We start from the raw sequence: 17,062 nt of genomic DNA, 5'->3' as shown, positions 1-17,062 counted from the left end.
ACTTTAAGTATCTCATTTATTACACTTTCTGATGTAAACTTGACTCTGTGTGTGTGTGTGTGTGTGTGTGTGTGTGTGTGTGTTCCCGTTCCCATTATATCATAAATGGCTTGAGCTATCAACATGAAACATTCAGGGTGTCAAAATATGGACAAAATCTTGGCCAAATTCGAAACTGGGCATTTAGGGTCAAAGTCAAAGTCACCAAAATGGCTGCTAAAGGTCAACTAGTTTTTATCGCCTACCTTTATCACCATTATATCTCATGAACGGCTTGAGCTATCAACATAAAACCCTCAGGGTATAAAGATATGGCCAAAATCCTGGAGGAGTTCGAGAATGGGCACTCGAGGTCTAGGTCACCAAAATTGCTGCCAAAGGTCGACTAGTTTAAGTGCCCGCCTTTAGCACCATTATATCTCCTGAGCGACTTCAGCTGTCAACATGAAACCTTTAGGGTATCAAGATATGGACTAAATCTTGGACTTGGCCTGCAGCATATTCTGGCAGGCAATTAGCATTCGGATCCCGAGTGCTTTTCTTTCATTTAATATGTAATCAAGATTTATTTTTACCTCATAAGGAAGGCTCATCATAATTCATGCAACTTCTCTTTTGTATTCGAGTTATGTGAGATGCCCAGTTCCATCAAATGGTAACACACCGACCATACGCTGTCCACCATTAAAAAAATGAATAAAATCAGACTTTTTTCCAACCTTTATATAGGTGTGCAGTTACATTCTGGCCAGATTTTAATTCCAACTTGTGGTATGTGGCTTCTCTGATGGTCAGTCAAGGAAATTCTAATTCAGATGGATCAAGGGGGAGGCAGCAGGCTGTAGAACATGGAATTTTTAATATGAGGAAATGAATTCCTTGAGCTAGACCTTGGTAGATCATATAGCCCCGCTTTGTGACGCGAGAGTGCTACCAGTCCCAGTAGGGCAGATACCCGGCCGGACCCGAACTCTGGACCATTCGGTCTCCAGTCAGGAACTTTACCACTGACCCACCCTGCCCCCACAGCAGGCTGTGGAAAATATAGGACCGTGTAGTTCTCCATATGTCCACCCTATGTTGGAGATTGTGTTATTGTGGTTTTTCTCGAAATGGTACCTGGGGAATCTACAGATTTCTACGGAGTTTTCTGGCATCCAGCTTCAGATTTTCCAAAAATTTTAGTGGCAACATTTCTGACTCCTTGAAAATCGTGACTAACTGCACCAATGCCAGACGTGATTGAATCGCGCCCGACGCACCGCTGAGAGAGAGAGAGAGAGAGAGAGAGAGAGAGAGAGAGAGAGAGAGGAATTAGCGGGGAATTTGATCTACGAGATTCCTGCCTGATTTCACTGCTCAGTTACGTAATTTTTACCAGTTTTGTGTGTTGAGTGTTATTATAAAGTCTCTTTTCCTTTGACTCATGTACAATGAGCCTAATTCCCTGGGCCTAAAATAATAGTAAACCAAGAACAGCGGCGTTTAGAGGGAGACAGACTACACCCTCTGCTACTTGAGATGCAAGTACTGCCTAATTGAAGTTATGGATTTTTTTTTTTTAATAAGGGGATTAATCCCCGAGCTAGACCTCATCAGATCATATAGCCTTGCAGTTATGGAAAGATAGTAACATGTTGCAAATGCACGTTCCACAAAATTATATGAGAATGTTGGCCTGGCACCGGATGCACTAACGCAGTTGCGGTCCCGTAACTCGCTACTGGCGGGGGAAAAGGGAGCGGCGTCGGATGTTGGCACCAGTTCGCCTCGACAGACTTCCATTGTTATAAATGTTGATTTAAAATGCAAATGAATGTATTTACTGGCATATTTTAACTTGTTTATCAATATTTATATAGGTATCTTAAAAAAAAAAAAAAAAGAGGATTTGCAGGGTGTGTTCGAACAATAATTAGTAATGCGACAATGGGATATTTCTTGGTGTCTGGGATGAACTCTAGCATTTAAGTAGATTATATTCTTTGTACTATAGTATTTAGGTGTTACTAAAACAGTACTTAGAACAGGTTAAGAGACCACGACACCTCACTGTAGGTGCTAAGAAGGGGAACTTTTAATTTGGCAGATCTAATTTATTTCTACCACTTCTCTGCACTCAATTACTCATTTATGTGACTAAACGTATGAGAGGAAATAGGTTCCCTGCGATGTAAAAACATAATATTATTGAGGTATTTGAGTAAATTTCGTTACGGTAAATGACTTCCAAAACTCTGGTGAATAGCCACTGCCCCACAGTCTGTTGTGGGTAGCGAACAGCATGACACTGGAGGTTATGATGATGATAAAACAGTATTCATTCCTTACCAAAGTGTCTCTCCTCAGTCAGATAAAAGTCGTGTGGCATTAGAATGAAGTCCAAAGCATATCCTCAGGCTGAAGAGGTGAATGGGGAATGTTTCTGTTGTTCCTCCAGCCTAACGAGTCTCGCCTAAGCCGAATAAAATTGTCTGGCATTAACCCTGATATAAATGCAAAGGGGCATATACTTCCTAAGGTACAGACACAAACACATCTTCCCCGAGTCTGGCGAACACATAACGGAAAAATCGAAATTATCTGCACGAAACACGCATCACCCCATTTGTAAATATTCTCAACATTGAACTAAGATACTGTGCTGATTTCTCTGACTGTACAACGATGCACTGATGTATCATTATTTTTACTATATCAGTCACAAACACTGAGTTGTAGAGCTCAGTGGTCACAAGGTATCAAAATCGAACAGGCTTATTTTATTTTTTTATACATATTTTTTTTTTACAAAATGATGGTATCTGGAAATATAAAAGACTATAAATGGAGCAACTAAAACGAAGGAATTATGTACATTTAGCAAAGCAGTGTTTCAAATTTGTATCCGGCAGGGAAATTCTTGTTTTATTTTGGTTATCTTCACATACTTTTATTTGGTTTAGGATAGACTTTTTGAACTAGAATGTAAAAGACACGAGAGAGAGAGAGAGAGAGAGAGAGAGAGAGAGAGAGAGAGAGAGAGAGAGAGAGAGAGAGAGAGAGAAAATGGAAAAATGAATTCCCCGAGCTAGGCAACTAAGGCCATATAGCCCCGCTGGGGTTACAGGAGGGAGCTACCCCTCCCGGCAACGGTAGCCCAGGCGAGGCTCGAACTTGCGACCTCCCGATCGGAGAGAGAGAGAGAGAGAGAGAGAGAGAGAGAGAGAGAGAGAACTTCAAAAACCACTTCATGGCTAGATTATCGTCGAAGTTTAATAAAATCCTTTAGTGTTAGCCTGATTTAAATGAAACATACATCCTCGGATGTGAAAAAGGTTAAGGTTCACATTCTGGTCGGCTAAAGTGAGCAGAGCATATAATTTGTACAAAACTCTAATAGTGTCTGCAAAATCCCATATTCCTCTCTCTGCTTTTACTGACTTGGTGTAAGCTTTATGCTGGCTAGACGGTTAGAGTTTGGTCTTTGTAGATGCCCTTCTGCCTCAGATTCCGAGGGTCAAAGGGGTGCGTGAGATGTATAGATGCTGAGAGTAGCTTAAGGCGGGCTTCTACCTGCCAGTCTCCAGTGCTGAGAAAATGATTGGTAATTGGTCCGTCCCCAGGCTGCTGCACATATCCATATGCAAGCACTTTGCCCAGTGTAAAGGCGTGCTCTGCTCGACGTATGAACCCTACTGTAAGGCCGTCTCGCTTGATGGCTTCATGACCCCAAAGAGGCCGTAATGAGTCCTGTAGTGTAAGTGTGATCAAGCGCCGCGTTATGCCCTTTGCCTGCTGCTGCTCTAGGGCAGAACGACCAAGGAAATCTGTGTTGGTCTTGAGTTTGCAAGTAAAAGCAAGGCCGGCTTCTAACGGGGTGTCATCCGGCCTAAGATCAGCGTGCCAGTGCCGGTAACCCTTCTCACATGACAGGGAGTCCAGGGCACGGAATCCGGCGTCCACTAGCCCCATATTCTTCCCAGCTTCCTTTATTGCCCGATACACATCCAGTGCTGATGATCTTGGTATATGCAGCTCCCACCCTGCAGGACAAAACAAGCAATGATACTAATTTTTTCGAACTTCCCTGGGTAAAAATGTTCAGTTGAAATAATGTTCGTTGGCTGGTGATATTTTTCTCCAGGACAAATGCTGTGAATCACGCTATGATGATTACAATCTCTAATAAAGGTGCTAATCAGTAGATATTTAAATAACTAGCTAATCTGTTTCCCACATGGATCTACTGGAGTTATGTCAAAGCTTGCCATTCTACAATGCATTTTCCTCTGTCTCCTCTCATTCTCTTGAAGGGCTACATTTTGCCCCCAAACTCTGCAACACCTACACCACAGTACCTTCACACAGCCGCACAGCATCATCCACACTGCCACCACCCACACCCTCCTCCCCCACCCAGCCAGTGCCAATGCTGTCAAGAGCGTCTGATCAAAACTAGTAGTACGTCGCATGCACTTCTCCAATGAACAAAAGTGGTGTTCCTTGCTCCTACAGATCAAGTACAGTTCAAGATCCATAAAACACGGCTTTGTTCATAGAAGAGTTACCCGAGTTACCGATCCATGCCAGGTGTGTACAAGCTGGCTGCTACACCACATACACACACAGCTGCCCACAACAACTGTCGTATGACTCCTGTTGCCTTAGATGAATCTTTATAACTTAAAAAAAAAAAAAAAAATCAAAAGTGTTTCATCAAAACCATTTTTTTTCTTACTTTGTCCTTTCTAGTACTATACTCAGTCCTGGATTTACTACCAGCTTAAGTCATAGCTTCATTAAGAGTATGAACGATTTACGATGCCGTAAGCAGATGATATGATGTCTTGGGCCTGAATCAGGAACACATGGGACAAAGCTGCACCAGTAGCAGAAACATACCATTTCTCGGGTGACTACTGCCTAAAATAACAAGGAGGGATGTGCATTATTACATACTCTATGAAACAGCATGGAACATTTCACAAGGTAGTCCCTACCGACAACATACTCTATGAAACAGCATGGAACATTTCACAAGGTAGTCCCTACTGACTACTCCTGACCATCAACTGAGATGAAAGGGGTTTGGGATCTTGGTTAGGTTAGAACAAACGCGCCATACTGGTGCGTCTTTTCACCGAGGGCCACCAAGAGACACCGAGGGCCATTGGAAAGGCAAAGTTAGGTTATGTTAGGTTAGGTGGCTCTCAATGGCCCTCGGTGAAAAGACGACCCCGCGATACTCACCCAGCTCGCCCACGAAGGACAGCCTGAGAGCACGACACTTATGGCCGGCGACGGTGATCGCTTTGTGGGAGGAGAGCGGGAAGTCGACGTCCGCCAGGCTGTGCTCGGTGAGGCACTGGGGAAGTAGTGAACCCCTTCAGTCCGATGTCGTACAACAATGCGCAAAGGTTCGCCGACAATCCCCTGGCAGCATTGTGTTCTGTTATGCGATACCTTCCACGCAATGCCACAGCCAGCAGAGAAGTGTCGGTGAACTTTAGCTCACGGCTGTACCTTTTAATTCTTTCTTGTTATTTTCAGACATTTGGAAGTAGAGGGTTTTTTATAAAGCCTTCATTAACCTCTTCACTGCTGAACACCGTTAGTAAATCAAATAAAAATCGTCTGGTGGTAGCCAGAATGAATAAATAAATAAATAAACTACTGGACTTTCATCATTATTACACACTCAGAGAAGGCTGATCTCCGCCCACCCCAGTGAAGTTTGTGATTTATTCCTGCAAACGGATCCAGAGTCATCTCAAAATCTAATCAACTCTTCCTTGACCCAGAGCGCCCACTTATCCAACACAGTTCACTGAAATCCTATGACAACTTTTTATATATATCTCTCATGCACGAACATACAGACACGGGTGAATACATAACCTCTTTCAGCTTCGTGTTCCATAACTGACCAAAAAAAAAAAAAAATAATAATAATAAGTGATTTGCTTCTCCCACCGCACTCTCAGTTTCAGTAATGTGACCGTTAATTTATTTGTAGATTAAATTAGTCTCCAGAACAGTAAACTAGCATCATTTTTTTTTTTTACATTAATAGTGTGGTCTACTTTGGCTTTAAAATGCCGGGAGCTGCAAGAGCGATACACAATACTGATTCTTGTTGGTCGTGAAGAGTTTGGTAGCTGTATAATTGAAGACAAAAGCATAGACGTGCAACCTTATACAGGGGTTCGATTCAAGAAAGTTCATATATACGTAACCTGTAGTATGGTGCGGCTGTGTGGACCCTGCAGGGACATCACTGCCAGTTCCTCCGTCAGGTCTGTCAGGTCAATGTGCCACCCCCGCCGCCTGGCCTCGCAAACTATATGCGCCCGGCAGTATTCGGCCGTGGCGCCCCCAGTGATCACGTAATACCCTTGGCCTTCGAAGGGTGGGAAGCAGGCTGCCCCCTCTCCGCCCTCACACACGCTCTGTTCAGGAGGACGGCAGGGAGTTAGCATACGAAACATTTACTGCCGAGGTGTGACTGGGATTTATGGCTTGCATAGTGTCAATCAAGGAAAAAAATACAACAGTTCTTTTACGCTAACTTCAAACTTGGCCCAGATATGCGTCCATTGGCTGCTTATTTCACGTGGCTCAGTGACAGAATAAGACAATACTATGGATCTACACCCTTTCCACAACATTTCTTCGTGACTAACACCATATTCGAGTGTTTATCTATTACTACAACTAAGCATTAAAGACGAAGAGAAGGATACTTTAGGCCAAGTTACAGAACAAAAGGAGTATAGTCACTCTCGCCTTTATGTATGGACTATGGAGCCTAGCCCCGGGAACCTACACTTCTGATGATGCCATAAAGGGATGCATGATAGATAGGATTCTCACTAATCGCTAATCATGGGCACTTGTGTGGTACAAGCAATACATAGCAGAGTGAGGTAGGGTGGTACTGTGGTAGGAGGGATACATACCACACTAAGGTTAGGCGAGATAAGTGTGTGATAAGAGATACATACCAGTGTTAAACAAATACATAAAAAAGTGATAAATGGACACGTACCACAGTGATAAATGGACATATACCACAGTGATAAATGGCCACATACCACGGTGAGGTGAGGGTGTGATAACGAGTACACACTGCAAAATAAGGCAAGGGTGTAAACAAAGAGCCACATACCACAGTCAGGTCAGCCTCCACGCCACCCCTATGGTTCAACATACAGGTGTACACTATGGCTCCCGGGGCTCGATCAGTGACGGGCGCGGAGAACACCCAGGCGGCTGCAGCTTCGGCGTCACGGCCCGTCAACAGGAACTTCCCGAACGATGTGAGGTCGAAGATGGCGGCCCGTTGGCGACATGATAAACACTCCTGTGCCAACTGTAATATACAATACTGGAATTAGAGTACTTTATTGTCGCAGTATGGGTAAAGGAGTACATTTTTTATTTTGCTTATATAGCATCTATCAAATTTATTTATCTGTTTCTCTAAGCATATCAGTCAATCAGTCTATCTATCTAGCTGTCTGTCTGTCTATCTACCTATCTATTTATCTGTCTTTACATACAAACAAATTATATAAAGTAATTGCTTATATGGTAAATGAAAAATTTAGAACCAGATGAAAAAAGGATGAAGAATGCGTAGTTATGAGCACTAAAATTAACGCTCTAGTGTGCACAACCCTAAAAATGTTAAGGGTTGTTTGGCTAGGTTGTTGGTGTTGGTGTTTAATGCCAGTTGGTCTGGCTAAACACATCCTTTAAACACAGGTAAGCAACTGCATCTTTGGGACCGTTCAACAGGTACAGTATCACACCGTGTATGGATGCGGTGTCCCCTTGCGGTGGACAGTGCCTCTCCAGGGTCGGACCAGAGTCCCTCCCACGGTGCGCAACAGGGAAGTATGAGAAAAACTGGTTCATGGATGGACGCCACAGTTGCTCCACCCAGAGAGCACAGTGCCTCCACGTGCAGACTCCTCGTCAGATCTACTGGGTTACGTGACGAGAAGGAATGGCGTTTATACTATACAATATTATGGCAACCACACCACTCACGCCTCTTAAAAACTGAATGTTATCCTCTATCCTCTTCCTCCTATACTCTCACTCCTCTTCCCCTCACACAGTTACCAGACAATAGTTCTACGGCAGCTGCTTCAATTTTACAATTCTTCCATTCACTGACTCGAAATTGTAGTTTGGTGTCTATCGCAGAAATGTACGCGGATGTAGTGTACAATGAGGCAGGCGACAAGGAATAAGAAGTTGAGCATGGACGCAAGAAATGAAGCTTGACTTTTGCTGGAAGGACACACGCCAAGAATGAAAAGTGAAAATGAGTTATCTGAGTGCGCAGAGTTACATGGAGACAGATGTAAGGAAGCTCAGGAAAGTGGTGTCAGTGTGGTTGTCTCAGAGCGTTAGAAGTACCCTGAGATGGTATGGCCATATAGAGCAGTGGAAAATGAGTTATTGATTAGGAGAATATATGTGGATTGATGCGAGTGAAGTGGAAGAAAAGAAGACTAATATGAAGGGGAAGGACGGAGTGAAGAAGGATATGAATGAGAACAGTATGGGATGAAGAGAAGAGCACCTAAAGGTGGAGGTCAGGGTCACGTAGAGGTGATGTTTGAGGCCACCCCTTCTAGGTATAAAGCATCCAGTTTCTTACCCTTGCTCAACCTTATACCCACCTACCGTGTCTTGATGTAAGGGTATATCAAAAGTGCAATCTGCCTGGAGTGCATGTAGGTAGCGTTGGTCAGATGCTGGCTGGGTGTCGTAGGCACCATACCAATCATAGGACTGGACTGGTGCAGGTTGGGAATGGAACCAACCAGGTCGCTCCCACCCATGCCGCTCCTGGAACACGCACCCACCAGCCTCCAGCTCCTGTGGTCGCCAAAAAGCGAGAGTTGCTTAACATCCGATGACAAACCAGTTCCTTTAAATTTTATTCTTGTTACCCTCATACGATTTTATTCAGCTTATGGGAGACTTTGAACTGGAGGGGATAAATTTATTCTTCATGAAACTCTTCACTGCTTGAGGTCCCTGCAGAATAAAAGAATATCGCTTGGAGATGGATAGGTAAAGGAGCAGACGCCATATTGTGACCTTTTCAGTTCAAGATTAATTTTCTAATCCTGCTTACTCCAGATGATTCGATAGCTCTAGAGACGCCATCTGTAGCGATGGGTATTAAAACAGTCCCACCTGGTGCTGGTGTGCTGCCTTACCTGGTGTAGGGGTGACAGCCTCTTGCCACGGCCGGCCAGTGGTTCGTCATGGGGAAAGACAATGCTGTAATTCTTTGCAAGCCCCTCGTGAGATTTGGCCCTTATCCACTCACGGTCCTTCACCAGCCGGGGCTCGAACCTGGGGCCAAAATGTCATTAAATTTTTGTCTTAACTCCTCCACTATGATGACCTAACTTTATATTTAATTTTATCTACCGAACTATCGATTCTGTTAAGTTTAGGGAAGGCCTCAAGAACAGATCAGTTAAATGAATGCTGTAGTTGACCTCCCCACTTTTTAGAATTATTCCAGCGCATATAAAATAACTTGGAGAAAGCATTAATTAACTGAAGGGGTTAACTGGAATTTGTCTTTGGAGGGAGAACAGGAGGTATGGGGAGACTCTGCACCCTCTGTCCTGTCTATGAAACCAATCGCATTTACGCCAGGGAGGTGAAGGTAAGTATGTTCGCGAAGCCCTCCCCTGGGAACATCACATTGGTTCACACTATACTACACCACACTACTAAGCTACATCATACTACTACACTTCACTACACCTCTCTGCATCACACTGCACTCCACAACAATACACTATTTTCCTACGCCTCTCTGTGCTACACTACACTAAACTACACTACAATGCACAACTACACTACACTTCTCTGCATTACACTTCCACAGAGAACACTATAAACTACACTACCCTACCCTACACTATACTACGCGACACTACATACGTCACGCTACATTGCACACATCAAATGAAACTAAACTGCACCACACTACACTACACAACACCCTCTCACATTATACAGAACAGTACCTGCGGACGTCGTAGGTGAACATATCTAGGGTTGGTCGTCCCTCCACCACCCAGTGTGCCATCTGCTCCCCACAGCCGCCAGCCATCTGCATCCCGTGGCTGTTGAACCCACAGCAGTAGTAAAACCCCTGCACCTCCGCATCCTCACCTTGGGGTTATGATAGACGAAGTATTATTATTATTAGTAGTAGTAGTAGTAGATGTGGTGGTAGTAGTAGTAGTAGTAGGCTAACTCCAGGCTCATCTGAACGTGAAGCCGGTGGACTGCAGGCTGGAACAGTTTTTCTCCTGAAGTCAATTATCATCCTTTCGGGAGATAGGAAGGGAGTTGAGGGACGTTTGTGTAACTAGGTAATGGAGCCACCCAGTTTCATAGCGCCAGCGCATGAAGGCGTCCCCCTCCAGCACCAGGGTGAGGGGAGGGCTGGCAGTCTGTAAAATATATCATGCTTAACCCCCTCTTGTAAATACTAAAAGATACAAAATTATAATCATACTAGAAAATACCATCACTCTCAGACGCCTATACTTTCAGCTGAACAAATCAAACAAGACGGCATCATACTGAAAAAATTAATACTGTTTTCAATTTCTTCAGTACAACAGGCCTTTCTTACCCTGCATACAATACAATAAACTACAGTAGAACGCCTTTCTGTACAGCCAGAAACCTTAATACCGAAAGGGCTGGACACAATCAAACCGCCTCCATGTCATCCTGTCCTCCATGAACAGGCCGCCTTCTCTCCAACTCACACTTCTCTCCCTCACATACCCCTCCACCCAATCCCTCCATCTCATGCTCAGTGTCCTCCTTCCCTCTTCCTCTCCACCTCACTCACACTCTCCTGGTCAGTCACTCATTTTCTATCAAACTCACATCTCCTTACCTCATATACCTCTCCACCCCATCCCTTCATCCGATCCTTGGTGTACCACTTCTCCTTCCCCTCCACCTCACCCGCACTCTCCTAGTCAATCTCTAATTTTCCACCTAACTCACCAACGATGGGCATATGGTCGGGTGTGAAGGACTCTGGACCATACACCGTGGACTTGATGCCGGCGGACTTCATTACTGGCAGGGTCTTCATAGCGCCATTTAGCATCCCCGAAAACACATCCCAGTTCGGCTCGTACAGGTCGAAGGGAGAGTCCGGACTGAGCTGTGATGACGAGAAGAATTAGCACTACCAGGTTAAGAAGAAGGAGAAGGAGAACGATGACGAAAAGGTTTAGTATTAACATTGGCTCCTATGACTCACTCTCATCTGAATAAAGCTGGTATAAGATACGAGGGGAGACGCTACCATGAGGGTTATTATACAGGGTGGTCCAAATATTGCTCTTCCGAATCTTGTTTATTGCCAAAAACAGGCTTACTATGCTTTTATAGTTATAGTTGTAGCCCCAGGTTCATCTGAAACGTGAACCCGGTGGACTGCAGGCTGAAGTTGCCCTCACTCTGCAGTGCACCATCCTCCTTTTGGGGCACAGGGAGGGAGTTAAGGGATAATTGCATAACCAGGCACTGAAGCCCCCTCCCCCCCCGGTTATATCGGTCTGGGTTCTCCTAAGATGGCTGGTATCGTCTGGAGGTAGTATGGATAAGCAAAATTAAAAGTGCATCATCGTAGTGAATGGATCAACAGCAATGGATGCTTTCAGTGGACGTGTGTGTGTGTGTGTGTGTGTGTGTGTGTGTGTGTGTGTGTGTGTGTGTGTGTGTGTGTGTGTGTGTGTGTGTGTGTGTGTGTATTATATCGACACTGAATGCATTGATAACATTCGAGAGAATATTTACGTTCCTTTCACAATTATTTATTTTGCATGTTACACAATACTGTTCTTTTGCATGCTGTGTGTGTGTGTGTGTGTGTGTGTGTGTGTGTGTGTGTGTAATTCACCGGGTCGGTCAGGATCACTTGATGGTCGTGATCGTCAGCTTTTACCCTCCCGGAAGGGAGCTGAGAGCTCATATAGTCCGATCTAAGGGCAAGGCTGTGACCTTCACACACGCACACACTCGTCCCCTTGCTCAAAGGGGACAGTAACCACCCACTTCGTCAGTGAAACTTTTCGCAACCTGAGCGAAGCGCAAACTCCCGTCCACCAGTTGGCAAGCGAGAACGTTACCACTGCATCAGCGAGCGATGTGTGTGTGTGTGTGTGTGTGTGTGTGTGTGTGTGTGTGTGTGTGTGTGTTTTACGTCTAGGTGTATTATGCACTACGACGTCGGTAAGTCAAGGGTATCTGAGTGCTGTCGCTGGAGAAGAGTTGACGCAATGGCGATAGGTAATCTTTGGCTATCTAAAGGTAAATAACGTGATGGCTGCAGATCTGAATTTATCATCTGTTTGTGATAAAGTCGGATTGAAGGCAAGTGTATTTAATTATCGAGTATTTTGATTTTAGTGGATATTTTAGTGGCCTGAGTGGCAGTGTGTCCAGGCATCTCGAAATGAATGAATGGGTCTTGAATTTGGCTCTGTTGTTGTTGTTGTTTTATGAAGGGAACAATCTTACGGTCTTCTGGTCTTTGGTTCCTTCTTCCTTGCAATTTAAAAAGATCACCACCGGCAAAATCTGGAGCTGTACATTTGCACCTGAACGAGAAATACGAAGAGTGTGTTTGTCTAGGTATCTGTGTATCGGTCTCTATGAGGTACACTGTAGGGCTGGACGTGCTCCTCGGTGTGAAGAGATGCTAGGGATTGCTCTTTAGCCGACGAGAATCCGGGGCACAGCTAGACACAGAACTTTTTTTTTTTTTTCTGATGTATGGAAGAAAGAACCAAAGGGAACGACAAGTAAAAAACAAACAAACAAACAAAATAGCTAGCATCCGACGACAGAAGACGATTCGACACCTGGTAAATTCCGCGTTTCTGTCCACGTCATCATTTCTTTCTGATTATGCAGCTGTCTACCTCTCACCCTGTCACAAGGTCAGTCTTGTTGCACTACACTAATTTTACCCTGACTTGGCCTAGCATTGCCACCTCTCCATCTTGAATGCTGAGTTGTAAATGATTAACACCGAAATGCGATGTTAGTCACGAAGATGTGCTATGAAGAGAATGCAACGCTGCAGCATTGTCTCTAGCATTGAGCTAATTCATTTTACCCTAACTAGACCTAGAATTGCCATTTCTCCATATTCAATGCTGAGTTGTAACAAATGCGTAACACTGAAGTACAGTGCTAGTCACGAAGAAGTGCTGTGAAGAGGAGTAGAGCTGTAGCACTGTCTTTTTCTAGAGCTACGTGAAATAAAGAGGAAGAAAATCTGGGCCAAGTTAAGGTGAAAGAACTAAAAAAATACGCAGGGAAAATAACCTTCATTGCTCACTCAGATGAAGGAATATAAGAAGATATTCCAACAATAACACTTCCTAAAAAAGAACACACACACACACGCACACACACACACACACACACACACACACATACACACACACACACACCTGATCGATGGGTACGGGGTTACTTTCGAAGCCTCCCACCGTCAGACTATCGCCCTGAGGCTTATAGTAGCAGGAGGCGCTGTAGTCCCTCACCACGGGCAAATGTTCCGTCCCTTCCACCTTGCCTGTCACCACGTAGCCATGTTTGAAGACTTGTAGTGGAAGTTGTCTGCCCACCATGCTGCTGATGTCATTTCCCCACCCACCTAAAAGAGATGAGTGTGGCAGGGTGAGTTCTAAGGAAATGAGTGTGTGGCAGGGTGAGTTCTACTCGTAGGGAAATGAGAGGGTAAGTTCTTAGGAAATGAGTGTGTGGCAGGGTGAGTTCTAAGGAAATGAGAGGGTAGGTTCTTAGGAAATGAGTGTGTGGCACGGTGAGTTCTAAGGAAATGAGAGGGTAGGTTCTTAGGAAATGAGTGTGTGGTAGGGTAAGTTCTTAGGAAATGAGTGTGGCAGGGTAAGATCAAAGGAAATGAGTGTGTGGCAGGGTAAGACCTAAGGAAATGAGCGTGTGGCAGGGTAAGACCTAAGGAAATGAGAGGAAATGATGTCAGGAAATGAGTGTGTGGCAGGGTGGGATCTAAGGAAATGAGTGTGTGGCAGGGTGGGTTCTAAGGAAATGAGAGTGTGGCAGGGTAAGATCTAAGGAAATGAGAGGAAAAGACGTCAGGAAATGAGTGTGGCAGGGTAAAATCTAAGGCACTGAGTGTGTGGGAGGGTGGGTTCTAAGGAAATGAGTGTGGCAGGGTAAGCGTCACACCTGCTGCGTTGATGACAGTGTTGGTGGTGACGGTGCCCCTCGGCGTGTGTACCTGAGTCACCCGCCTCCCTCCCAGCAGCGTCTCCTGCGTGGTAATGGCCGTCACGGGGCACTGCTCCACCACCCTCGCCCCGCCACGCACAGCAGCACGCGTCAGACCCTCGCACAAGCCAGATGGATCCATGGTGCCTGCACAATGAATCAATCGGCTAATCATTCAATCAATCAATCAGTCAGCCAGTCAGTCAATCAATCAATCAATTAATCAATCAGTCAGTCAGTCATTCAATCAAATAAATCAGCCAACGAATGGCTTCTTGCTCCACCACACGAGCCGTGCCCCACAATCAATAAATATAAGAATAAGAATAACAATAATACACGAAGACTAATATATATACGAATTAGGACAACACAAGAATACTAATAAATGAAAGATTAATACAAGAAAACTAATAAATATAAGAACAGCGCCATCACTCAATGCATGTAAACAGCAGCTGGGAGATGTGATTTTCGAGGGAGGGGGGGCTGCAGCTACGTCAACATTTATAATACGAAATATCTGTAATAAGAGTAATATACATAAAAAGTAATATATATAATACTGAGAGCCGTGCCACTCACCACCAGAGGGAGTATAAAGAGCTGCTGCGAGGTGTGACGTTTCCAAGAGGGGGTGTATCTCCTTCAACTCATTAACATCTACCATACGACTCTCCACACCCATCACCCTCCCGAGCTGTGCAAACCGCTCAAAATCCGCGCGTCTCTCTTCAGGCTGGTCCTGAGGGGAATGACAGCCAGTGGTCTATAGGCTGGCACTTGATAAGGATGATAAGAAGGACGAAGAAGGAAAACAGGACTAGGAGGAGAATCAGGAGGAAGTGGAAGACAGCTGGTGTTACAAGAGAAAGCGTTGCCAGCCACCGTGTCCCTTTGCACAAAGCCTTCCTAAGGAAATTTCAATAGGCTGCCTATGGTACATTTACGTTTTCTGTGAACCTCTAAGTTTCACAATCACTTACTGTGAAGTGGGGCTGCACAATTTTGCTGTGTGTATGTACATCTTTCCCCTTTCTTCTCTAAAAACTAACGCAACCCAACTCTTCTTTCACTCCCACTTTAATTTCTCCCTTGATTCTGATTCAAGTGAAAACCCTGAGTGAAGTGATGATGGTGATGATAAAACGTGAAAATGAATCACTAAATACAGCAGGTGCTATGGGGCTTTCTTAACCCACCAGAATAAAATCAGAGGTGCTATGGAGCCTCCTTAGACTACGAGAATAAGATGACAGGTGGTATGTAGTTTCCTTAGGCTACGTGCATAAGGTGACAGGTGCTAGAGGCTTGGTGATAGCAAGGATATAACGAAAAGTACGTCCTCATAGGGAAGCGAGGATGAAATGAAAAAGACATCATCAAAGAAAAGGCTAATGTCTACAGCACGAGCGTCAATTACTCTCATCAGTCCAGTGCCTTTTTTTTTTTTTTTTTTTTTTTTTTTTATACGGTATCTAATTCCTTCATCCTATTTCCAGGTGAGGTTTCCAGCCTAGGAGTGACATTTCCAGCTCTTTAGAGGTGACAAAGACGCTGGATGGTGTATTTCATTCCTGCTTCCAGGAAATTTTGCTCAGTTCAGGTGAAATTTGACTCACTATAGGGGAGATTTTTACTCATTTTGGGGGTACAGTTTTTATTCAATTTAGGGAAGAAGTCTACTCATTTTAGGGGATAACTGTATCTCACTTTAGGGGGAAAATTTACTTTTGAGGAGAATATTACTCAGTTTAAGTGAGAATTTTCGAGCCCTCGCGACGAACATGCTGCCCGATGCCCTCTGTCATTGCTGCTATATATCCAGGCGATTGATTTTTACTTTCAGACGCCTGGTGACCTAGTCAGTTCAGACGCTCGAAGGAATATGGCCATGAGTGTGTAATTACAAGGCTGGTTGGGGTTTACTACTCACATCACGCCATGCCGCTAAGGGAAAAGCAACAGATCACTTTCGCATTAACCCAGGGCCCCTACGGGACTGATGGATTGAGAATGGATTTAATGGTGGATGAATGGAGGAGACTTTCTGACTCCTTACGTCCTTCCAGGCGATGAACAAATTTCCTGTGTTCCGCCAGCCTGGGTCCACGCCTGTCTCCTCCTTCAGGGTCATCAGCAGCTGGTAGGTCCTGTCGTGCAGAAGGAAGGCCACCTCGGTCCTGGTCAGCCGGTTGAAGAGGCCAGCGGTGTGCCACGTCGTACCTGGGGATGTGGAAGTTGTGGCCGATTAATGAATACTTCAGTGACACAACGAAATGAAACAAAATGTGATAGAATTGGAAGGGGGGGGGATCAAAGAAGGTTAGAGTCAAATGAAGAGAGCTGAACTGGGGAAAGATGAAGAAGGTAGGAGACAGACAGGTTGGCGGTTGTCCCCAGTGTTGTGTCTGATGCAAGGGTAGAGTGTCGTCTGTTACTTCATAGGAGAAATACTAATAATATTCATAATCAATCAGTAGCTCAGTGCCCAGATATCCCCTATCCACAGACAAAACAGGGGTCGTCAAGGTCAGCGGTTGTCTATTGATGTAAGTTGTACCGTGGCGGCCATACGCTACAAAGACAAATGTGATGAACCACGTCCTACCCAGTAGCAAGCATACCAAACAGCGATTTCTATAACACATCAATACACCCACACACTAGAAAGACTAAATAAAATCATGCCCTCAGTGTATCTAAGCGGTTGGGCCATCAGCTTCCGACTCCGACTTTC

The 17,062-nt window shown here is 44.7% G+C and overlaps 1 protein-coding gene across 1 annotated transcript in view; it reads right to left on the bottom strand.

The window, feature by feature from the left end:
- Positions 1-432: 432 nt before the first annotated feature.
- Positions 433-17,062, bottom strand: part of LOC145414451 (sarcosine dehydrogenase, mitochondrial-like) — a 30,214-nt gene continuing 13,584 nt past the window's right edge. The window contains exons 5-19 of the mRNA XM_080284008.1: positions 16,385-16,548; positions 14,908-15,067; positions 14,281-14,469; positions 13,521-13,726; positions 11,056-11,218; positions 10,053-10,200; positions 9,225-9,363; positions 8,683-8,877; positions 7,151-7,354; positions 6,219-6,431; positions 5,233-5,347; positions 3,462-4,025; positions 1,686-1,720; positions 891-1,033; positions 433-436 (exon numbers count right to left, since the gene is read on the bottom strand). Of these exons, the coding sequence (XP_080140134.1) occupies positions 433-436; positions 891-1,033; positions 1,686-1,720; positions 3,462-4,025; positions 5,233-5,347; positions 6,219-6,431; positions 7,151-7,354; positions 8,683-8,877; positions 9,225-9,363; positions 10,053-10,200; positions 11,056-11,218; positions 13,521-13,726; positions 14,281-14,469; positions 14,908-15,067; positions 16,385-16,548 (2,642 nt within the window). The remainder of the gene's footprint in view (positions 437-890; positions 1,034-1,685; positions 1,721-3,461; positions 4,026-5,232; positions 5,348-6,218; positions 6,432-7,150; positions 7,355-8,682; positions 8,878-9,224; positions 9,364-10,052; positions 10,201-11,055; positions 11,219-13,520; positions 13,727-14,280; positions 14,470-14,907; positions 15,068-16,384; positions 16,549-17,062) is intronic.

The sequence above is a fragment of the Coenobita brevimanus genome, chromosome 99, assembly GCF_032717465.1.
Source record: "Coenobita brevimanus isolate Jiangsu-jjx chromosome 99, ASM3271746v2, whole genome shotgun sequence".
Taxonomy (NCBI): domain Eukaryota; kingdom Metazoa; phylum Arthropoda; class Malacostraca; order Decapoda; family Coenobitidae; genus Coenobita; species Coenobita brevimanus.
Note: the sequence above shows the minus strand (reverse complement) of the source record. Positions and strands in the feature narration are given on the sequence as shown.